The sequence below is a fragment of the Cygnus olor genome, chromosome 6 (assembly GCF_009769625.2).
Source record: "Cygnus olor isolate bCygOlo1 chromosome 6, bCygOlo1.pri.v2, whole genome shotgun sequence".
Classification (NCBI taxonomy): domain Eukaryota; kingdom Metazoa; phylum Chordata; class Aves; order Anseriformes; family Anatidae; genus Cygnus; species Cygnus olor.
In genome coordinates, this window is record NC_049174.1 from 12,074,138 (window position 1) to 12,099,301 (window position 25,164).

The 25,164-nt window shown below is 40.7% G+C and overlaps 2 protein-coding genes across 2 annotated transcripts in view; both read left to right on the top strand.

Moving 5' to 3' along the window:
* Positions 1-18,046, top strand: part of PCNT (pericentrin) — a 102,894-nt gene extending 84,848 nt beyond the window's left edge. The window contains exons 46-54 of the mRNA XM_040560982.1: positions 1,413-2,120; positions 2,614-2,891; positions 3,664-3,766; positions 6,037-6,201; positions 8,152-8,390; positions 10,115-10,203; positions 11,644-11,797; positions 14,804-14,931; positions 17,660-18,046. Coding sequence (XP_040416916.1) covers positions 1,413-2,120; positions 2,614-2,891; positions 3,664-3,766; positions 6,037-6,201; positions 8,152-8,390; positions 10,115-10,203; positions 11,644-11,797; positions 14,804-14,931; positions 17,660-17,703 — 1,908 coding nt within the window. The 3' untranslated portion in view covers positions 17,704-18,046. The remainder of the gene's footprint in view (positions 1-1,412; positions 2,121-2,613; positions 2,892-3,663; positions 3,767-6,036; positions 6,202-8,151; positions 8,391-10,114; positions 10,204-11,643; positions 11,798-14,803; positions 14,932-17,659) is intronic.
* A 6,788-nt stretch (positions 18,047-24,834) lies between these two features.
* Positions 24,835-25,164, top strand: part of DIP2A (disco interacting protein 2 homolog A) — a 117,753-nt gene continuing 117,423 nt past the window's right edge. The window contains 1 exon segment of the mRNA XM_040561434.1: positions 24,835-25,046. Within this exon segment, the coding sequence (XP_040417368.1) occupies positions 24,950-25,046 (97 nt within the window). The 5' untranslated portion in view covers positions 24,835-24,949.

Sequence of the window (25,164 nt, forward strand, 5' to 3'; positions counted from 1 at the left end):
GAGTATCTGGAACCTTTCTGATGTAAATGTATCTTCGGAGGTTAACCGAACTTTCTTTATTTCTGTACCCTTTCTTCTGAACTGAATAGAAAACAAATGAACAGCTTTCTCACTGATACTGTGATAGCAATGACTTAGTTCTTGTAAAAGACTTTAAAATGACTAGAAAATGAAGATGATTTAATGTAAACCTTTTGTAAAATTAGAAACCAAAGCCAAACTCTAACTCCAGAACAATCCTGGTTAGATGGCCAAAATGGGGAGAGACAGTTCTGACTATTTTTTTCTAGTCTTTCTCGTTTGTTATCTTTCTGATAGGTGTTTAAGTGTGTAGGTGGTTTTTGGTTGTCTTTTCCTGTTTGTGTGGTAGGCATGGCACTAACATGCTCCATCTTGTAAAAGCACTGCTCAGGCAGACCATCTTACTTAAAGGCTAAAAAGAAGTGCATTGCCCAAGATATGGAGTTGTGCAACAGATTAAACTGTTCACAAGTGCCACTGCAGAATGCTGATGGAACACCAGTTTGTGCCACATGTCTGCCCTGTAGCCATATGACCTAGATTCCTATATGGTCAGAGAAGATATGGTGCTGACTGGAGGGAGAGGGTAGAAACTCCTCATAGGACTTCAGCAATGCTAGTTCTGTCTGCAAACATTGTGAGACTGCCCATTCAATTGCTTCCTTTCCTTCTAAAGGTATGGTGATGACAATGCACTAACTTGCAAAATTGACCTGAGAATGGATTATCATCATCAGTCTATGCTGTGTGCTTCAAATAGATGGGCTGTAAAATCCAGAGATTTTACAGATGCTCCTACTGCTTAAATGTTTGGTTCTTTTAAATCAGTACAGTTTTTTTCTGCTTCAGGTGTCATTTACTAAGGCATTTGAGTGATGTAAAGAATATTGACTCCCAATGAGGATCGTACTGATTGAAGAGGGAAAAAAAAAAGTACTGCAAGATATTTTAGTATGATCTTTGGTTTTGTTACTTGGTGTCATGATGGTTCAGGTTGGAAATTAGGAAACATTTCTTCTCAGAGTAGTCAGGCATTGGAACAGGTTGCCCAGGGAAGTGGTGGAGCCACCATTCCTGGGGGTGTTTAAGGAAAGGTTGAACGTGGTGCTTAGGGACATGGTTTAGTGGGTGACATTGGTAGTAGAGTGATGGTTGGACCAGATGATCTTGGAGGTCTTTTACAACCTTAATGATTCTATGCTTCTGGCACTCATAATTAGAAAATTAAACTTGCCATTTTTAATTAAACTTTTTAATACCTGAACTGCTCTAATTCAATCTTGAATTTCTCCATGGATAAAACAAAAGGTTGAAAATTGCTGAATGCTTGCCTACCCCAACAAAGGAATGCTTGTGCTAGAATATTAATTCATGCCTCTCCTTTTGAGCAGGATTTGCAGGCTGCCTTGGAGCTGCAGTCAATGCAGAATAGCCAGCTGTCTGTATCCTTAGAGCATGAGCAAATGATAAATGATAATCTCCGCAAGGAACTTCAGATAGAACATTCACGCTGTGAAGCATTGTTGTCTCAAGAACAGAAAAAAGTGTCAGAGCTACAGAGAAATTTGGAAGCTGAGAAAAATCGTTCATTGGAGCTCTTGAATTCCTTGAATCATGAACGTGTTTTGACAGAACAGTTGAGCATGAGAGCTAAGGAAGACGCTTCTTGTCAGCACAGGGCATCATTGCTGGAACAAGCCTTTATCCGAGAGCTTCAAGCCAAGCTGGCAGAAGAGAGGTCCCGAACAACAGAGCTTGCTTGTATTATTGACGAAACACACCAGAAGGCTGTTCATTCTAAAAGGCAGCTAGAGGCTGAAGTATGGATGTGTTGCAAAGAAACACGGAAGGAGAGAGAGATCAGTAACAAACTACAAGCTACAATGGAGTCTCTTCAGAGTCAAAATCAAGAGGTAATCCGCTCCCTAGAGGCCCAGAAGGAACGAGAGGCAAAGCTGAAAGCTGATGGGGAACAATTGCAGTTAGTCTTTGAGACAGTGCAAGAACAAGATAACAAGAAAGAGGAGAAAGAGCAAAGGCAGCAGCAACAAACAGAAATGGAAAAAGAGACAGTCAGGCAGAGAGATCAAGAAAGACTGGTAATAATGTTTATTCAAGTCTTCTCTTACATTGAAATAGCCATAAACAGAGAACCTGTAAATAGTATTCTTCAATTAAAATGCCTGAAACAAATTGCTATGAAAAATTCAGTAGTCAGCTGTTTTTCTGCTTTTTTCACCCTTCTTGTTTCCAGTTTCACCCTTCTTGTTTCTCAGCTCCTTCATTCTCATTAGAGGAGGAGGGAGGCTTTGTAGACTCTCTGGAGACTTGTCAGTCACAGAGTCTGGAAGTTTTTGGAGAAGATGCCTAATCTATAGTAATTAAATGGCTTACTGGTGGCCCTGGAGTGCAGTAATATGTCTTCTCCTGTAAGGGGTTTGTGGGTTAAGGAACACACTGAGATGGGTATGTTAGTTGGGTGCGATGCTTTTATTTCTGTATATGCAGACTGAAAATATATAATATATTTTTATATAATCTGTATATGTATGCATAAGTAGCAATTTATTACTATCTATTCTGTTCAAATAGCAAAATTTGGAACTGCAACACAAGAGGGATGAACAAAAAATTAAAGAGCTGCAAGGAATACTGGCAGTATTAGAGTTAAGAGAAAGTCCTTCGTCTTCCAACAATCAACGAGAACTGTTGTGTGCTTTAAACAAAGATCAAAATGCCAAACAGCCCATGACAAAAGAAAGTGAAAAATTGAACTTGCAACAGCAGCAACAACAGCTGGAGAAGATAAGACAGCAGTTGCTTTTTGTAGCTGCATGTCTGAATGAGTTCATATATAAAACAGTAGATAAGTGAGTAGCCATTTAAACTCTGTTATGAAATAGTAGTTTTCTTTCCATCCTTCTTCTAAACTTGTGTGGGTCATGGCTGAAAGCCCTGTGCTGAAGGAAATAAGTAGTGTATCACTTCCTCTGCTTACAAGACCTACCTTGTGTGAAACCATGGTTTCATGGTGGCAGCAGACTCTATTTAAAAGGTTGTCATCACACTGTAGCCATTCCTGTTAGAAGCTTGTGTGCCTGCTTTTGAACCAGATCTGTGAAGTGACCTTGCTAAGAAAGAACAAATCCATAAAGAAAAACCTTGAGTTGGAAAGAATTTTGTCAGTTTGATAACTGCAGGACTTTGATTGGAGAGCAATCAAAAAAAAATCAACACAGCTTCAGGTTTGGAATGGGAAAATCCATTGAGCATGGAAGAGAAAAGGTAGTCATCAAGAACGAATGGCCAAGCAGCAGTAATTTTTTTTTCTTTGGCAGCAAAGTAAAATACTGTGGTAACATCTAGCTGCAGCCTGAATTTGTATAATAGAATTTCAGGCTGGCATAAAGTACTGACTTCTGAATAAATTCTTGTGCAGCACTATTTAGAAATTCTACTCTTTAATAAAAGCTGTTAATTTCTGTGTGTATTTGTAGTATTTTGTGTGATAAATAGTACATAAGGACAGCATCAAGACTTAAAAAGGTATTTCAGTGGGGAGAAGGAATCAGGTGTATACTAATCGTAATATGAAATTACTACAAATCAACCTGATACTGAAAAAGTATTTCTGTTTAACAGAACAGTTAATGATTGGTCTGCATCAAATAATGAAGCTGTAGCATCTTTACTGCAGATGTTAAAGGAACTAAAATCAGATTTATTGTCTCCTCCTGCATCTCAGGTGAGGAAAACAGCATGTATGAGTTCTAATACACACTTAAGTTGTAGTGGTAGTGATTATTGTGTTGTGTGTTTTAACAAATTTTCCTTTTTGCCGTGGGGATAGGAAAAAAATAGGAACTCTTCTATTCATACCATCTTTATGTTAGCATATTTAATATCATACTCTTGCACTTTGTATATTGCAAAGTCTGCTTCTGAAACCATTTTTTCCTAGGTATGTAATAAGTATGTAATAAGCTTGAGGTTATCAAACCCTGGGAAGTGTTGCTGCTTCTTTTGTATGCATCCAGACACAGTTGTTTTCCAGTAAATTGCCAAGCAGTTTTCAAAAAGCGTGGTAGTGGTTTGTCATCTCAGGAGGCATGTCTTGTTTCATGTTTGCAGTATTACAGATATCTTATACCTAGGAATTATTGAAAATTGAACTCAGTTCCATAAAATTTCATATTATTCACCACATAAGTTTGTGCTGTCATAGATATCTTTCTTTCCTATTTAAGAGAGCTCTTCAAATGCATTGCAGCCATTCTGGCCTTTTTTGATTTATGGCTAACAGTCTTCGTTCTGTTAAATTCATCCTTCCTCTACTCCCTCACCTGCTTGATCTACAATTTTGTAGAAGATCCCCAAAAAACCTACCTTTGAGAAAAAGTTGTGAATTTTCAGAACATGAGGCTTTTGGTAACTTCTTTTCTCATGTTCTTTGTAATACAAGTCTGATCTATGAAAAGCTGGCTAGGCATGGTGAAAGCTCTCCCTGTGTTTAACTGCTTACAAAAAACACTAAACAGTTTCCTTCTATCATCTGTGCAGCCACTTAGGTGGTTGCCATAAAGATCATTTCCGGCCTTGAGGGAGGGAGATGTAACCTTTTCTGGGTAGGTGTCTCTGAAGTTTGATTTGACTAAGCCTTCTTCTCACAAACCTATATGGCCCTCTGCTGTGGACAAAATGGTCAGAGAGCCTGTGGGGAATAAGGACAACCTTATGGCTCCATTTAAATCTGACTTAGCAGAGGTAAGCTGCTTGTCTGGCTTAGCTTAATCCAAGTTATTACTCTACTGGAATAGGAAAAAAAAAAAAAAGCATATTTGGGCTCTTTCTTTTCTTTCCTCTGATGTAATTAGGGCCATTGTCTTTAGAAACTTTGCTGTAAATGCTTTTCAGTGCTCCTAACTTTTTCCGAGGTCATCATCTTCTGTTAGCAGGCCTCTTAACATTTTGTTTGAGCGTTTTTAATTGATTGTTTGAGCAGTTTTAATTTTGTTTGGCATTCACGGTATAGCAGTCTGTTCTGTTGTTGGATCAGACTTCGGTGCTGGAGGAAGCAATTGTAATGATCACAAAAAATACAGGGACTCTATTTTTGTTTAATGAGAGGTTCCACTTAAAAACCTAAAGACATGTGCTTTTCTTTAGCTTAGAGAACAAATGCACCTTGATGTCCTTAGTTCTGTGGTCACAAACATCCCTGCTCTCTGCCCTCTTTTCAGGCTTTTACGTTCTCCAGAATTGCCTCTTGTTTCAGGTTCCTCCCTAAATTTCTCCTTCAGTTAAGTGTGCTGAACTACATGCTCTGGAAACTGAAGGAATTTACTTTTGTTACTTCCTTGGGTTGTGATAAGTAGAGGACTATTAGATATACAGGCAAAATGCTACAGAGGAATTTGTACCAAAATGAATAGGCAGTAATCATGCCAACTGATGCAGTGGAAATCAACCTGATGTATATCAGATAGGACTCCTCAGGTATTACAGGGATCTGTTACTGCCTTCAAATTGAGCTTTTGTAGCTCTGTCTACAGAATGCCTAGGATGGCAGGACTGTAATCCTTACTGGGATGCTTGCTGGCAAGACTAACATAAAGCAGCTTCCCTCCAGTTCAGTGTAATACGGATGGGTTTTGTTTCCCATATTTGAACTATTTTTAATAATAATTATTTGAAGTGTGTTTTGTAGATGATGTCCTCTGCTCTTGTTCTCAAGATGCTATTTTGTCCCACCTCTGTAAGTATAGTGGCACTGATCAGATATATACAGAGGGAAGGAGTAATTTGATTAACAATTAATTTGTAACTTCTTAACTAGGGCTGCTTGTGTATTTCTGTTTACTTTTGTACCATTTAACACCTGAATGCCACTAGTGACTATCAGGATAGTTTTTTAGTTTGTCCATAAAGTTAGGTTATTACTTCTACAGGCAAACATCTCAAGTCAAATAATGTGTGAGAACTATCATAGCTCGTGTACTTTTGTTTTCTTTTTAGATCAGATCTACAGATGATGCTGATTCTGTTCAACAACTGGAAAGAGACGCTTGGCAGCAAGAGAGAAGCATTCTGCAGAATGCATTGAAACGGGCAGAGTCTGAACTGGCTAAAGCAACTGTTGAAATTGAAAACAAACCAGTGGTAGAAACTTCCAGTCCTAAGGTAAAATGATAGTGATGGCTAGCCAATGGAGCTTCTGGAGCTAGTCTGGAGCTTTAGGAGCAGACAGTGCTGTAACCATTAGCACATCATTTAAACCGTTGGCACTTTGCTCTCAGTATCTTGCCTGTTGCACAGATTTGCTGTGTGAGAACTATTACCAACTCAAGGTCATAAAACCATCTGGAAAGTTCAGTCCTTGGTATTATCATTCTTGATCATTGCCTAAGTGATTATTGTCACATGTAGAGCAACTAATTTAGTAATTCTGCTTGGGTTGTCTTTATTATTAATATGATAAAAACTTGCTGTTACAGGGGGGCCAGGCATCATGCAGTTCAGATTTATAGGGATGAAATCGTTTAGGTTGGAAGACCTTTAAGACAACCAAGTCCAACCATCAGCCTGACTTACTGAGTCCCATCACTAAACCAAGTCCCTCAGTGCCATGCCCACACATCTCTTAAATACCTCTAGGGATGGGGACTCTACCACTTCCCTGGGCAACCCATGCAATTCTTAACCACCCTCCCTGTGAAGAAATTCTTCCTAATGTCCAGTCTAAATCTCCTCTGACACAATTTGAGAACACTTCCTAATGTCCTGTCACTTGCCAACTGAGAAAAGAAACTGACACTCTTCTCACTACAACCTCCTTTCAGGTAGCTGGTAGAAGAGAGGGATGAGGTGTCCCCTCAGGATCCTCCAGACTAAACAATCCCAATTCCCCCTCACAAACCTTGTTCTCTACTCCCTTCACCAGCTTCATTGCTCTTCTCTCCACAAACTCAAGCAACTCAGTAGCCTTCCTGTAGTGAGGGGCCCAAAACTGAACACAGCATTCAAGGTGCGGTCTCACCAATGCCGTGTACAAGGGGACAATCACTTCCCTAGTCCTGCTGGCCATGCTGTTTCTGATGCAGACCAGGCTGCCATTGGTGTTCACTGCTTGCTCATGTTCATCCAGCTTTCAACCAGCATCCCCAGGTTCTTTTCTGCTGGACACCTTTCCAGCCACTAAGGTTTTAAGTATCTGTCAGTTTATGGCATTTAATTTGAACTTAATACTGTAATCTTTTCAGTTGCCATTTTAAAAGGTGATCATATGGTTAAATGATTTTAGAAGCTGCATATTAAATTAGGAACATTCTTTCCTCATATGTCCGATGTCAGAAAAGATACTTTTTAACTTTCTTGATATTAGACAGAGACTTGCACCAAAAGTCACCTACCTTTTGTAATCTCTTTCTACATTTAAATGTGAGGGAGATCCAGATTTGTTGTCTAAGCATGAAATTATCAAACATCTAGATTTTTATATTTCTTTTTTCCTAATCTTAAATACTTTTATTCTGACAAATTTAATTATAATTAAGTTAGGTGGGCACTTATACTGATGTGCTTTATGGTTAATATTTAATACAAATGCTATTTTAATTGTTGAAGAGTAAAACAGTGTTAGAATCTCAGGTATGACAATTTTGTTGTGAAACTTTCAGATTTAAGGCAGTCTGACACTCCAAAGTTGGGTGCTTTTAGCTAGGTACAGAGGTGTTGCAGCTGCCCTTGTGTCTGTAGTACAGACAGTACACCAATGAGAAATCATGACAAAACTTTAGTCAAGTCAATACTCCATGGGTGTACAGAAATTCAGTAGACTACCACAAACCTTCTTATATGGTGTTCAGAGTACAATACCACTACTTTGTAACTTGGACAGTTTTGGTGCAGAGTTGGTAGTACAGATACTCGTTCAAAAATTCATTTTAAAGAGAAATGTACAATTCTTCCATACTTCATAATTATTAAATAGCTTTCCACAGTATTGCAAAGCAAAATAAGTTTAAATACTGATGCATAACTGATTTGTGGGAAACCTCGCTGGAAAAAACAATCAACTTTTCTGGGCTTAATGTAGCTAAATTTTAATGGCTAGATTTTTTTTTTCTCCAGATGCAGAAATTATATAGGAAGTACCTAAGAGCAGAGAGCTTTAGAAAGGCTCTAGTTTATCAGAAGAAATACCTCTTGCTGCTCCTCGGCGGATTTCAGGACTGTGAGCAAGCAACCCTGTCTCTAATAGCACGTATGGGAATCTACCCTGCACCTGCAGACCTGCAGCTTTCTGTTTCCCATTCCCGCCCTTTTACCAAGTTCAGATGTGCAGTCAGAGCAGTCATCGCTGTATCAAGGTAAAACCAGAACACTTGTTTTCTTGGAAATATAAAAAAAAAATGAATAGTTCCGATGGTTTGTTGTACTTAATATTAAGCAAAAGATTTCTCCAAAACTAGTTCAGATGTGACTCATTAGCTGTAACTTTGGCCAGATTTCTATTTCAGAGTCAGTGCTAAGTTGCATTTGTACTAAACCAAAGATTTGCAAAAGCTGTATCTGTCTTCTTGAGAGATGCTCAGATGCAATATATTTGCAAATCAATGCATAGCAATTACAAACTGATGTCCTTTCAGTTCTTGTCCATTTGGATGCACTGGATATTCTCTTTTGTATCGTAATGTTATTGTCTCATCAAAGATGATTTTCCTGTTGAGTTCAATAGCCCTTGTTTCATTGGGCGTGATTCTGTCATACGCAGTTGTTTACTATGGAGTGGATTTTGATACCTGTGCTTAGAACAATACACCACCTCATAATGTCTTTCGTGTCCATCTAATGAAAAAAGTTTTAAATTTAATAGATAGTTACTTCTGAGCAATCTCCTTGTCTTGTAAAGAATGTTATTAAGAAGCTTAAGACTTTCAGGAGATGGTACAGGATGTCTTTGTACTGTTGTCTTTGAGGTGGATGCTATGATAGCCGTATCAAAGGATGGAGGAAAAGTGACCTCCGAACTAATCCTTTGAGGCAGGAGGAGCTGCCACAAAACTCCCTGGAGGTTAGAGCTGGAGTGGAAGAGCAGTGCCAAAACTTGCAGACATTTCCAGTGCCTCAGGGCCAGATACAAACCAAGGGTGTTATCTGCCATCCCACAGCTCGCAGCATCTGCATCCCAAGACTCAAGAGGATGTTGTGGTTAAGCTCCAATGTCTGTTCCTTTTTTGCCATCCAAACTTGAACCATTTTGAGGGACTGGCTTACTGGATTTTTCTTCTTCCCTAGATGTATAGGTTCACATGGTTGTGTCCTCAATAGATTTCTTCAGTGTTTAGTAACTGTGGGGAAAAAAAAGTACGTAAAAAGATTAAAAAAAAAAAAAAAGTAATGTAAACAATCTGCTGTTACCCCAGGCTCTTAAGCTCAGGTCTTCATGGTGCTGCGTAGGAGTGATGGGTGACATAATCCTCATTGGGAGGACACTGGCAGTAGCTGTGCACTGCACACTGCTGGCTCTGCTGTAAGCAGAAACTTTCAGTGAATTGCAGTGAATTTAGTTTTCTGACATGGCCTGTGGCAGATTGGAGAAGAGCTGGGGTTTCTCAGGCAGTGTTTGCTTGCTCTTTTCATCTTCTTCCCTTACCTGGCTGAAAGCAAGTTTTCTGTGGGCTGGATCTAGCTGTGTCTCCATGATGAATCATATCCATTCAGTTAGCAATATAATGAAAATGGCATTTGAGTCAGTGAAACCAGGTGTTCTGGGATTTTATTATGACAGACCTCTGTCAGCTGTCAAGAATTCTTGTGGATTGTTGTGTTGACCTGCTAGACTTTAAATGTTATTTAATGTAAACCAAGTGTAAATTGTGCTGTGCCTCTGGAACCCTCGGAGTATTGTTGTAAAGCAAAATGGTATAAGCCTTCATTCTAAGGACTGAAATTGAAGAATTCTTTCTCCATTCCTACAAGGATTGTTACTTGTGTTGTTTCATATGATTTGTACCAACAAAGAGTTTAATATTAAATCTTAGTTTATTTTTGCTTGTTGTTAATGATTGTACAAATTAATTTTGTTATCAAGGTTGAAGTTTTTGGTGAAAAAGTGGAACAAACTTTACAGAAAGAGTGCACAGGGTGAAACCATTCCTCATAGTATAGGAGGTAATACAGGTAAGGCGTTGGGGTAGTTATACTTCTTAAATCATAATTTTTCTGTAGTGATGTGTGTCATTAAAAAACAAATAAAAAACACAACAAAAAGGCAAAGTATGTTTGTGTTAACAAAGATCTGTTTGTTTCCTCAGCATATAATGATTGAGTTTAAAATGACATTGTAATGACATTGTAAGAACTTAAAATTGAAAACTTACAGAATTCATAATTTTAAAACAGTAGCCAGCTGTTCCTCTTCTCCCTTTACTGCAACTGCTCAAGCTCATTGAATGACCCAATGTTCATTAAACTTATCAAAGAATTTTCATACAGTTTAAAGCTACTTATAGTGGAAATTAATGCCATGAGTTAATAAGATAAGGACAAATACTGCTGTAACAGTACTGAAATTGGTACATGCAATATCAAAAATAAGTCTGAGAAGGGGTGTACTTGTGTTGCCAGAGGTGAAAAAGGGTTTTAAATGGTTCCAGACATATAGAAGAGACTTAATCTGATGACAGGTTAACTGTTTTATCTGTTAAGTGCTGTCGTAGATGACAAACAGAATCAGATGGATGGATGGTCTGATAGAATTCAGTAAGGGTTGTGTTCCTTTGAGTTGCTTACGGATATGTTTATAAGAACTCGAACAAACATCCTAATATGGGACTCAATATTGTACAACTGTCCCATTATATGTAATATTCCAATTGTGGCTTTGAACACTAAACAAAATTCAGATTTAATGGTACATTTTCCATTACGTGATACATGAACACACTACATCATTTTCAGTATTCTAAGTCAGGAATACTTATTAAAAATAAATAAATAAATAACACCCTTCCTATATATTATTGTTGTGTTCCTACAAAACTTGAATCCTGAAATACATTCTTAACTTCTAACCTCACTACAAAATTGCATCTGGCAGCCTCACAAAAGGAGAAATCAAATCATTTATAGTGATTTAAAAGAGGACTTATCTGTCTGGGTTATTTGTTATTAAAAATACAACAAATTCCTCTTCTTTTTCTGCTATCTGTGTCGCAACCAGAAAAGTGTAAGTCAACACTTAACATACATAGTTAGAGAAAAAAGTAGTTATTAGAATTTCTTGGGAAAAAAAAATTTGCTTGTGTCAGATGTTGGAATGTGCAGATATGGCAATAGCTGACGAGAAAGTAAGTCTGGATAAGGAAAACAATGCAAGTTCTCCATTTGCAGAAAACAATTTGAACACTGAAATGTCAAATTTCTGTTAAATCTGATTTAAAAATATAAAAAAGGCATTAGTTGAAATATATTTTCTATCGGTGCATTTAAAACCAAAACCAAATGTATGCTGCTGCAATTCTTGTGTTTTTATTTATTTATTTATTGGTTGTATTTATAATAGGCTGTTTTGAGTGGGTTCTCAGTGAATACTTTTAAACTGTTTTCTTCTTAATACAGCCTCTGGTGCTAGAACGGAAATTCTGAAACAGCAGCAGCTCCTAGCTGTTAATGTCAGCTCTCCCCCAACCCGGGACACTGGGTTGTGTCACAGAACCAGCTCTGGGAGATTTTTGAGCCACTCCCCCAGATCCTCTCACTGGTCACACAACAGGTCAGTCTGCATTCTGTGTAATCGCCATATTGGACAGTCTTTCCTAAAAACGTAACAACTTATTGGAGGAGGTACTTGAACAAGAAGAGGTATTTGTTTTCTTAGGTCTGGTAAGTATTTAATTTGGTTCAAGATGCCACAGGAGAAGAAAATTTCTCATTTTCTTTGAGTATGTCTGATGTTCTTGGACTGAGAATACTTCTAGTGGTATTCCCCAATTTCATTTGGACAGGCTGAAGTATTTAAAATGGTAATGTCTGTTATCTTCTTTGAGGGGTAATTCTTGTGCTTTTGCCTTCTAAACTGGAGATTTATTTTAAGAATGCAAGAAAGTAGGTTCACCTTCCAGCGGAAGTGGCTCTTCTACCATAGGACAGTGTTGCATTAGTATTAGTTGCCTTCGGACAGTGAACACGCTGAATGGGAGGTGGGGAACTTGCTGTGTGTGTTTTTTCCAGTTTTTCATGAATTATGTCCAGTTCTGCACAGGAATATGATCCCAGATGATTGTTGCTGGGTTGGATGTCACAGGTGGCGTTTTGCACAGTGCTGCTAAGAAAACGCCTGAGCTGCAAGCTCAGTGCTGGAGCTGGAGGGACGTGGCCTTCATTTGTTGTTGATCTTACCAGTTCCAGGCTCTCCAAGCTCCCAGAGTAACCTCAAATAATGCATAGCCACAAGTTATTCCTCATCTGTGGCTTCCTTCTTATAATACAGACTTGTAGCAGTTGATGTGAATGGTAGCATTTCACAGTTCCATCAGCTTGGCATGTTTTTTTTAACTTTCTTGTTATAAATTGGATACTTTATGAATAAAATCGTCTGCTGGTTAAAGAAAACTGAGCATTGTGATTTAACCAGGTAGGCTGCTGAGTACCACACAGCCTCTCTCTCACTTCCCCTCTTTGGGATGGGGAAGTGAATTGTAAAAGTTAAAATGAGAGAACTTGTGGATTGAGATAAAGACTCGGGTGGGGGGGGGAGGGGAGGGGGAATGGGATGGACAGGTGATGTACAAGGCAATTGTTTACCTGGGCTGACATGCCCATCCAGATCTTAAGCAATAGTAGCTTCCCTTGGCCAATGCCCCCAGTTTTATTGCTGAGCATGATGCCGTGGTATGGGACATCCCTTTGGCCAGTCTGGGTCAGCTGTCCTGCTGCTTCTGTCCCCTCCCAGCTCATTGTGTACCCCCAGCCTCCTCACTTGCAGGGCAGCATGAGAAGCTGAAAAGTCCTTGACTTATTTTATTTGTTCCAGAGCAGTGTTTACATTATCAATGTGTTATCAATGATATTTTCATCCTAAATCCAAAACACAGCACCATACCAGCTGCTATGAAGAAAATAAACTCTATCACAGCCAAAACCAGGGGCACTGAGTAACAAGAAAATAGCTGTGGTCATCTATGGGTGCTCAAAGTCAGCAGATGCTCCAAATTGTTTTAGTTGTTGATTTTTGTTGTTTTTCTGTCTTTTAACATTTCTGACTAATTTGGGAAACAGGATCGGGCAGCGCTTGTTGGGAAGGATAGATAGTACTTTGTTTTGCATAGAACTTAGCAGAACATTTTGGAGAGTTGTAGACTTGCAAGCATTTCCCAAAAGCCTAAATTCTACCCTATCCTATTCCTCTGACTCTGCATGCATCAGGGTCTGATAGAAACAGTAGCCGACAGCTTACCTATTGAGAAGTCAACCGTATTGTATGGAACAAGGATAATAACAGTAATAGGCACCGACTGTTTAGTCTGAATGATTGGGTTAGTGATAGCTAAAGTCAAATGTGGATGCAAAATAGGTGAAATGATGTCTGTTCTTTCTTATTTCCTGGCAAAGATACACAGAAGGAAATTAATGGATAGGAACTACCTTTCATTAATCAAAAGGTGCAGGGGAAGGAAAACCTGCCAACTCTGGAGTAGCAGTATGTTTGCATAGAGTGTCCCCACAAATGTATCTTTCTTATCTGTTAATCATGTAGAGAAAAGAAATACAGACAGTGTATCACGTAGAGGGTCCTATGAGATTTTTCAAGATAGCCCTTTACCTGCTGACCAGGAGAGTATGCACTCGGATGCAGCATACTATTCTCTAGTCCTTCTCCACAGAAGTAGGACTTTTCTCACTTGGGCATTTGATCTTACATCTGACTGCAGCTTTCTTACCTGAGGGACTTCTGGTTGCATATCAGGAGAGTGAGAGTTGTTGGTATTCCAGTTCTTACCAAAGCATTTTTTTGAATCCCTTGTATACAAAGCTGCCTAGCCTATTTTGTTTTCAATCCAGGTATATGTGAGGTTTTGGTGATGGTGGTGTTTACCGATTTTCTAGTTTGCTTTGTATTATTTGTATTGAAATACTGTCTGTATGAATAAATTAATTAAATTAGAGCGTGTGTTGTGGTTTAACCCAGCCAGCAGCTAAGCATCACACAGCCGTTTGCTCACCCTCCCCCCTCCCTCTCTGGGATGGGGGAGAGAATCAGAAAGAAATGAAAGCCTGTGGTTTGAGATAAAGACAGTTTATTAGGACAGGAAAGAAAGGAAAATAACAATAATGATAATAGTACTACTAATAATAGTGTGTACGACACAAGTGATGCACAATGCAATTGCTCACCACCTGCTGACCAATGCCCAGCCTATCCCCGAGCAGCCAGCCCCCCCACCCTGGCCAGCTCCCCCATATTGTTCAGCATGACGTCAGATGGTATGGAATACCCCTTTGGCCAGTTTGGGTCAGCTGTCCTGGGTTTGTCCCTTCCCAGCTCCTGCTGCACCCCGAGTCTGCCCACTAGCAGGACAGTGTGAGAAGCTGAAAAGTCCTTGGCTTAGTGTAAGCACTGCTCTGGAGCAACTAAAACATCAGCATGGTATCAATATTATTCTCATCCTAAATCCCAAACACAGCACCCTACCGGCTACTAGAAGGGAAATTAACTCAATCCCAGATGAAACCAGGACAGCATGCAATAAGAACAAAATTCTTTGTTTTCCTTTTTAAGATTGACTCCATCCACAAGTTCAGCTTCAGAAAAGTCATTTGTGCCTATTCAGGATCCTGAACGATCACTAACAGAATATATCCATCGCTTGGAGGTTATCCAGCAAAGACTAGGAGGTGTGCAACTAGGTAAGAGGAACCATGCTACCTCTCAGAACTGCAAGCAGTCTGGGTTTCTTTTAACAAGGGTCTTCCTACAATACTTAAGGACTCTGCCTATATTATACTCTGCCTATAATACTTAAAGAATGTAAAGAGTATCATTCATCATTTTAATGAATAATTTGGGGGGGGATAGAAAGAAATAAGTCTCTGAAACTAAACCTTTTTGTGAATCATATCTAAAATTAGTCCAAGTGTGGCATTTCTCAGAATATAACTTCAGTGAAATTCTTCAGAGATAAAGGTGAATAATTTCCATGCAATTTTTTTCCCCTCCCGTTATCAAAAAGTCTAAGTTAGCAAGTTGTGTATTTTAAATGAAGTGTATGGAGTTAACTTACAATGATTCTCTGACTTAAAGGTAATAGTTGAATAGGGCTGCCTCTGTAGCATGAACTATCATATTTCCCTCATTTGTCACTGTAGAGGTATTACTCCATGTAGCTAACACCTCAACCACTCCCCCTCCTCAAAGTAAAATGGGGAGAAAATATGACGGAAAGATATGATTAGATGTGTTCTCCATTGTTTTCTTATTTTTGGGACTTAGATCTAAACTGTTTCTGGTGTATTAGTATTTCTGGATTGCAAGCAATGTGGCTGTGATTGTCAGGAAAAAGACAAGTCTGCTTAATTCAAGTACTTATTAACAAGAAGTTATAAAAGTATAGTGAAGTTAGTGAAGCAGTAATTCTAAATGAAACACCTATTAAAACAGCAGCATAATATTTACAATATGCACAAACACAGGAGTGGCTCACACAGTCCATCCCATGGCTGCTCCAGGAAAGATCATGCTTCTGCACACCAATCCCAGCAGGTGGCTGGGGGAGAGGGCGCCCATGCTAGCTTAAGTCACCGACAAGAATGAGATCATGCTTACCATGGTCCAAATCATCCCCTTACCAGGGAGCAGTACAAGGCTCCAGTGCCTCCTGCTGCGTGACTCCACTGACTCTATGCAGTTAGAAGGACCTGCTGGCAGATATTCCTCTAGGGTCTTTGGAGCATATTCCCCAAAACTTGCTTTACCCATCCAGGTTTATGTTACTGAGTTTCCTGGTCTCAACATCTGTGGACCATCAAGTCAGATGATGTTATTAATGTTTTTGTCCAACTGTTACCCCTTTCATCTGCTATTGCTCCTTCCTTCCCTGTATTGCTTCTGGCTGCTCATTCCCAGGATCAGTTGTTTAATTCAGAAAGTCAATCTTGGGTCACTACGGTCACTGTTTTCTAGGTGACAGCACCTATATGTTTCTTTCACTGAGCATAACCATTGTCAACTGCTGTTTCCCAGGCAGTCTTTCATTTTATAACTGTCCTTCAGCTTATGCCCAAAGATGTGTGGTTTTATGTTGGTTGACCTGAGATGAGGAAAAAAATACTTCAGTGAACCTGCAGACTGACTTCTGTGGCAGTCACTTGTATTCTTATTGCTGACCACTTCTTTGGTCTTTACCAGCAGATCATCTCTGAGGTGATTTTATGGGAGAAGGAGTAGGCATTCAATTGCTGATCACGGTATTAGTGACTCTTGGCCCTGCAGTTACTGCAGATACTCATTCAAAACACATCTACTTCAGTGGTTCCTCAATTCAATGTTCAGTCTGAACATTTAATCTACATTGTAGAGATACTGTATTCTCATTCAGTTCCCCACAAATTATGGAAGGTATGGGTAATTGTGAGTAGTACTGGTTTATGCATTTGGAAAATAACTTTTAAAGTTAACTTTGAGGCAAATTCTTATACATGTTGCAGTCATAGTACATTTTTAGTGTTCACCTTGAAAATTTAAACTTGAAAATCACATGATTTTCTCTCTAGAAAGAGAGAAATGCTGGCTTTGAAGTTCATAGGAGCCTGGTATAGCTGGACAATAGCTCTGGTGAAAGTCCAGAACGTTGCTTGTTTTTCTCTCTGGCTTGATCTAATACAAGTTAAAAAAAAAAATAAGCAAAGTTAGACTTTTAACTTTACAACTCCTAGTCTTGCTTATATCTCTAAAACCAACAGCTACAATGACACTTCCATGTGGAAACTTGGACATTGTTCTCAGCAGGACTTTTCCTAGAACCCTTAACATGATTGCTTTTTTTTTCCTTCTCCTGAATACTGTAATCGTTTATGGCAGATGCAGATAACCAAATGTTAGAATTGAAACCTGATAGTATTTCACAGACTATTTTGTGTTATGCTAGGTGTGAAGTACTTTACTGGAACACAATTTTTAGAGCACAGTGCATACCATTTTTGAAATTTTCATGTTACCAGAATGACATTGCAAGGAGTTACAGAATGATGCAGTGATTTAGAACAGCGCTTTGAGCAAAATGAGTTCCTAGGTGCTAATGAACTTTACAACATCTACTCAATCACAATACTTGGTCCAGCAACAGAATGCACATTGAATCATCGCAAGACGGGTTGGGTTGAACTAAGCAATTCTGTTGCTGTGTGTAGAGTATACCCGTGATTGAGCATTTTTCTTAATGTGTGACTGTTTGCTTTGTCAGGATTGTAAGCTTTCAAGTCTTGTTTTATATTGTTCCTAGGTGGCTTGTGAAAATGGTAATTGCTTTCAGTGTAGCTCATGTGAAGCACATTGAGGAAATAACATGCTGCTAACTGCATCCTGTTGGTTCATAACACAAGCAGTTTTCTAATATTGATTTGTTTTATTTATATTTAGGAAAAGTTCCAGGCCCACCTCGACAGAGAAACATGAAAAAGTGATCCAAATGCTTCTGAAATCTGAACCGCGAAACCTCCTAGTTACTGGTTCCTTCTGAGTTATTCCCTAGCAAATGGAAGCATTTGTCATCTCTTGTGCAAATGAATAAAGGGCAGTGCTTTTGCATCAGATTTTTATATGACTTTTTATTATATTTTAGTACTTTTAAGAGGAAATTACTTTTCGCTAAGAACAATGTTTTACGTTGTCATATGGAATTAATACTAAGTTAACAGCTGAAGTGTGCTGGCATCACTATTGTCAGTTGTCTGTTTATTTTTCTATAGTGTATAGCTGGATTCTTTGTTTAAAAAAAAGTTATTAAAATGGCATTTTATTAGTGAATTCTTACAGTGTATGGTTATGTTTCCACCTTACAAATCTTTACTTTTTTTTTCTGTTAAAATTATTTGGGTTTTAATATTTCTGTAAGATCATTGACTAACAGAATATCAAAAAAAAAAAAAAACCTCCCAAATCTCAAAGATGCATGTAGCCTTCTGTGAATTTAGGATTTGCTTTTTTTTTTTTATTTCCCTCAGTCTCTCATGATATTCCAGTTCAGTGTCAAGCCACTACTCCCTGAACTCTTCTGTGATTGAGCTTGTTCTAATACAAGTAACAAAAAAAGTCTAACCTTGCTTTCAAATCCTAGTCTTGCTAATATCCTTAAATCAACAGCTACAGAGGTGCTTCCATATGGAAACTCTGATATTGTTCTTAGGACTTTTCCTAGGAACTTTAACACCATGACTACACTCATGATATATTTGGTGTTCCTGGATAATCAGTATTACTGAATTCATGCCAGAAGTTTCTGTGCCACTTGGCAGTATGGATGTGGAGGTCTGGTACCAACCTTTGGAGCAGGAAGATAACGCTCCTGACAAGAGTTTTGGAGGTGCTGGACTGCCCCTGCTACTCTTGGCTCCTCAATAGTTGTTTCTGTCTGTTGATTGTAGCCTGACTCAACAAACTGTTGTCCCTGACAAATCTGGGTATTTTTGTGATTTTTCTGGTGGGAGCATCCAATGCTGTATTTCTGGGTCACAGGAGCAAAGCGAGACACTCTGCAGGCTCATGCCTTCAGCCCTGAGAAAGCATAGCTGCCCTTGGGCAATGTTGTGACTTAGTGATGAATCTCCTGTGAGTCATTCCGCACCTAGGTGCTATTTCCCACAGGCCTGCTGTAGGTGGAGTAGAGAACATTTCAGTTCTTCCTTTGCCCCTTGCCAGGCTGCTGGTTCCAGAGGCAAATGTGCAAACAGGAGCCACATGGTGCTCTGCAGACCACAGCTGAGCTTTGCGCCAGCCCTTTAAGAACTTCTGTTAGAGACAACACAGTATGACATCCTGGCTATTCTTCAAGAAATTAGTAATGCACTGCCTTCTTGATGTTCAGTAAGAGCTTCTCCAGTGCCTGCTGTCACTAATAGTGAGCTAGCACTGTGCTAATTCTATAAACTTTGAGAGCTTTTACTAGGCTGGCTGAAGGTTGCATTGGAAAAAAATAATAATAGCAAACAAGCTAGCTAGCTTTGGAAATGAGCTTTGGCCTTCTCATCAGTATTGTGATAACAGGTAAGAAATGTCCTGTCACTTGAGCTAGAGGTACTAGGTAACTTTGCATGGAAGAGGAAATAAAAGTTCTGCATATTGTAGGATCCCACCCACGTTGCTGCAAAGGCTGACTCAGTCTTCCACTATCCCTGGTAATGGACCTGTACATTGTCCTATACCTGGGTTAGGGTCAGTGTGTGCATGTGATCCAGTTTGTGCAATGTGCAAATTACTGACTATTATCCTATGACTGCTACTGGAGAACCTATTACACCTGATTTGGCATAAATTTAAGAGATTTAATGAACAAAACCAGTACCTAATTTGGTATAAAAGCTTGCCAAGAAGGAGTTAACTTCTGTAAAGTTCTAAACCCATTCAAATTGACAAAGTAAATTTATGCTGGATCAGTAACTTATTATTTTTTTAAAATCTGATTCTAGTGCTAGATTTAGAATTCTGTCAAACTGCACACCTCTGAATGCTGTTGGTGTCCTTTTTGTCCTACACAGCATTCGTGTATCTTCCATTATAAATAATGTCTGTCCATTTCTAGACCAGCATTCAAGACTGACACTAAATAAGACTCGTGATTTCACGCTTGTATGTGAACCTGTCGCATTAAGGGGGTGTAGGTGATTAACCATTACGGGCCAGATTCACGGTACTGGACTATCACGGTCACAGGTTTGCTAATAACGTATTAACCAATATGGGTCTGGTCGGGTTCTGGGTACTGAACTATCACGCTCACAGATTCACCAACAATGTAACACGCCCGCACTCTAGTCACGTTCAATGAGAACTATCATGGCTAGGAACAATGCAATTTATTACAGCAACAGGTACACAGGTTCTTTGAATTACCGGTGATAATTACTGTCTGCAAAAGCAAGCTGGCATACATGAAATACACAGGAACACAGCCTGGCTATTAACACGTTAAAAGGCACAAAGACTATAGAGATTTCTAAGTTTCCACAGAGACACCCAGTAAAACCAGGTGTTCATATCTCACCCAAAGGCATCCTAATGGGGGGGGGGGGCGGGAAGAGAGGCTCAGCCCATCGACTGATCTCAGAAGTCAGGATGTCCTCATGATGGTATCTCCCCTGACAATAGTAGCCTCCCTACCATCCTCTCTCTCTCTCTTAGGCCAATTTATATTATTTTTTTATCTTTTAGGTGGAGCTTCAGTGACTAGTCAGGCATATCTTGGTTATGATTGGTGGAAAGTTTTCCTGTCTTTGTTTAAAGGTGTAGGCTCCAAGAAATTCAGAGCGTGTGCTCAGTGATGGGTGGTCGCACCTTGGAGGTGGGCAGCTTTTGGGATGGAGGTGTGTTTTGGTATTATAATGAGCAAAAGTTCCCTAGAGTACAGTATGTTGTCAAAAACATGACAGGTCGTTGGCTCAGGGTAGCAAAAGTGCAGCTAATCGGTCTCGGTGTGCACAAGAACAATCGAGTCCCCACCTGGTCACAGAGCTTAGCCACTGTGTCTCCACTCCACTCTACGCTCCTTAGAGTCAGCACACCAGGTTCCCCCAGTGCAATAGCATCTAAAGTTGGAAGCCTAGGGAACGCTCAGGTAATGCAGCTACGCTCTTCCCTGAAAGCCTCTTCAATGCTATACATTTACTTTATAATATGAATATTAGTTTTATTTCCTAGTTACTTTAGGCAATTACACCACATAATCCACCCCGTGACTATAGTCACTCAAGCTTCACAACATTTGGAATGTGTCAGGTATATCACATACATTCTTGGAACGAGATTCATCAAGTATATTATGTAGGGATACTAAACGTTTCATCATGATTCAGAGTTAAACATACAAACTAATTGTTATCATAAAGCATAATACAATGAGTATTAACAAAACAACAACAGGGTGAAGAATTTTGTTGAAGATTCCTGTGGCAGTTGGTGACTATCCAAAGTGTCCCACCAATGGTGTTTTTCATCTCTCTTTACTCTTTCCATCACTCAGTGTACTTCAATATCATGATGGACAGTAATCAGAGTCTTTCACCCATTTTCTCGACCTTGTTTCATCAGCTGCTTTAAGTCTTCATGTAACAGTAATTTCTTCATCAAGGTAAGGTTCATTCCAATTGGAGTAGGCGGCAGATCATGAAGCAAGATATAATTGGACGCAATAAGCTGATAAGAGGTGACGGAGCTGAGTAACTAAAGTCACATCCTGGAATTTTGGTAAAATTACAAACACAAGCTTTAGAATGATTACTGGTATCTACAATAGCATTATCTATGACTATAGAATCACAATGGAAACACAACCATGCAAACACAACCTTTCCCAATATATACAAGTACAGTTTCAAGGGTCTCATTAGGATGTATCTCAAAGTAGCAAATACTTTGTTCAGTGTCAAGATGAATGTCTTGGGCTTCGAGTATGTTACTCTCACAGATGAAGCCTTTTTGTTCATGCACAATACATGCATTCACATCAATTGTTTGCCACTTTCCTCCCTTTTGATGGGCCCATACTTTACGCTCTTTAGGATAAAGTATAGTTCCATTATGACTGAGTCCTAATGCAATGTTTGGATATACATTGTATACAGTGGCATTGCTTATGGTAAGTATAAAGGCAATAATTTTATCACTTTCTGCATAATAGGTAAAGTTGACTAACTGCCACCATGCTTGAAACTCCTTTTCAAATTCTGAAGCATTATCTCAAATCAATTCTTGAATTTCAGTGGGTAAAGTTCCTCTTTCTCCCTCTCTAATAATAGCTGCTGCTACAGACTGTATCCAAAACTGCACTTGGATGCAGCTCAAGGCAAGGGACGTATTGCCTTGGGTTTTTCCAAGGGCATTTACAATTAATTGATGATCCTTTTCTTCAATTTGTTCCCAATGGGGTAAAATGTCTGATAGAAGCCATTGACTTGCTCCTAAGGCCAATAAGGATGATTTTATTGGTCATTCCAATTTCCTTAGGTTGTGTGTAGTAGCAGTTATTCTACTCATTAGGACCTCAGCATCAATGCTATTTAATGCACCTAATCCTGTTCCCAGTAACCCAGTTGTATCCCGTGGCATGCACCGAGATTGTTTCAGAGAACGTAGATATTAAAGTGTAGCGCTAGGTCTACCCTTTAGAGACCAGCTAGGGTTAAAGAGAACTTGTTGTCCCATATTTTTAACTAGGTAAAGACCTGTGTTGAAGATGGAAGGAGTTAGACTAATGGGAGGCCGAGTTGGTACATTTTCGAATATCTGCAGGGGCAGAGGCTTCTTATCCTTTGCAGTCAATGAAGATGTTGCTGTATTGATCATAAATTCAAATAGTAATTCTGTGCCTCTGTAACCCCAAAGACAGTACACAATTATAGGCTTGGTGAAAGTAAAATTCTGCCAGCAATCAGAATTTGGTTCAGTTATTTTGCTACAATCAGTACTATAAGTCTGTGGTCTGGTAGAATCAGCATAAATTATCTTAATTTCAGTCAGCCTATTGTAAGTAGATCCGTTAGTTATTCGGCAACTGATTTGTATTGTCTGGCCAGAAGTGACTTGAAGTTCAGCCATTCTTAGAGAATCATTCCAACTCCATTCATCTTTTGAAAATATTTTGTATCCATGTAAAACTAAAGTAGAGAGATTTATTTCCTTTTTGTTTTGAGATGTTCCAGTGATTGCTCTATACCGTGACAATGCAAGGTTAGATGTCATGGTGAAACACCGCAGCTCCATGCACAACCACAGTAGTGAAGTTTAAGTTTTCCCTGATGGCACGTGTTCCCATAATCCAGTGTATTTAACATGGGCTTGGGACCATGGCCATTTTGTGACTTTTTGGCTATGAACCAAACGGGATTGCATCAAGGTCAGGGTAAAGAATAATATTATTAATCCAAACTGTTGATTCATCATTCTCCAGCTTCCAAATATCTGAATTCCAAAATATCGGAAGTCAATCAGGCGGGGCAGTAGGCCGGCTTTGTTGACCAGGGAGGGATCTTCTGGATCTTAGGCATAAAAAGAAAGTGTATGGCTGCTGGAAGCAGGGTCAGGCAACATGGAAGGACTACTGGGATGATGTTCGCATTTGTAGGGAGAAAATTTTGTGCGGCCAAAGCCCAACTAGAGTTGAAGCTGGCCAGGTCTATGGGAGACAATAAAAAGGGCTTTTTTTAAATATGTGACGAAACATCACACCAAAAAACATCACACGATGGGTGAACAGTTGGCTGACAGGTAGGGCTCAAAGGGTTGTGGTAAATGGGTTACATCAGGCTGGCGGATGGTCACCAGTGGGGTCCCCCAAGGCTCCATTTTAGGGACAGTTCTTTTCAGTGTTTTCATAAATGATTTGGATGTAGGACTAGAAGGTGTTTTGAGCAAATTTGCTGATGACACTAAACTTGGAGGAGTTGTTGACTCTGTTGAGGGTGGAAAGGCCTTGCAGAGAGATCTGGACAGATTGGAGAGCTGGGCGATCACCAACCAAATGAAGTTTAATAACAGCAAGTGCTGGGTCCTGCACCTGGGATGGGGCAACCCTGGCTATACATATAGACTGCAGGACGAGACGCTGGAGAGCAGCCCCACAGAGAGGGATCTGGGGGTTGTGGTTGACAGGAAGTTGAATATGAGCCAGCAGTGTGCCCTGGCAGCCAGGAGGGCCAACCGTATCCTGGGGTGCATCAAGCACGGCATTGCTAGTCGGTTGAGGGAAGTGATTGTCCTGCTCTACTCTGCGCTGGTGCGGCCTCACCTCGAGTACTGTGTGCAGTTCTGGGCACCACATGCCCAGAAAAGAGGAAAAGAGGAGGCTGGAAAAGAGCAGGCTGAGGGGAGACCTCATCACGGCCTACAGCTTCCCCACGAGGGGGAGTGGAGGCGCAGGCGTCGATCTGTTCTCTTTAGTGACCAGTGATAGGACCTGAGGGAATGGTGTCAGGCTGTGACAGAGGCGGTTCAGGATGGGTATCAGGAAGAGGTTCTTCACTGAAAGGGTGGTTGCGCTCTGAAAGAGGCTCCCCAGGGACGCAGTCACAGCACCAAGCCTGTTGGAGTTTAAGAAGTGTTTGTACTGTGCTCTTAGTCATATGGTCTGAATTTTTGGGTAGACCTTTGTGGTGCCAGGAGTTGGACTTGATGGACTTCCAACTTGGGATATTCTATGATTCTACGATTCCTTACACCTGTCACACATGCACCTCACTAGTGAGTTGTCCTGTATTCAGAATAAACAGAGACTCTTCATCCTCTGTCATTTTCCTTCCTGCTGAAGAGGGAGGGCCCATAGGGATACCAGCTGTGGTGGAAGAGACATGTTCTTCTGCAACACCACTCAAGGAGGAGAAGGTGCAGAGAAAATGCCTACTTCGAAGGGTCAGGGGGGTTGCACTGCCACTGCCTCGCGTGTGAGGCCCTTCCGCGGGCGTCGCTACCGGAGGGCGCCGGCTCCGCTTGAAGCCCCTGCTCCGGGCCCACCGCCACCGCGGGTCCTCGCCCTGCCTGCGCCGCCAGGGGGCAGGCGCCCGGGGCTGCGGCGGCGGCTGCGCGGTGCGCGGGGGCCGGGCCGGTGCGGCGCGGCGCTTCCTCCCGCTCCCCGCCCGTCGCTTCCGCGCGTTGCGGCCGCGGCCGCTCCCCGTCCTCCCGCCTGGGGCCGTGCTGGGCGGCGGCTGCGGCGGGGCCCGCGCCATGGCGGCGGAGCGGGGGGGCTGCTCCCTGGACGCGGTGCCGCTGCCGCCCGAGGTGCGCGAGAGCCTGGCGGAGCTGGAGCTGGAGCTGTCGGAAGGTGAGAGCGGGGCCGGGGGGGGGCTCTTCTCCCCGGGCCGGGCCGGGGCGCGGTGCCTCTGCTGCGGCAGGAGGGCGGCCGCTCGCTTCCGCTGCGGCTGCAGCCCGCGGGGGTGCCG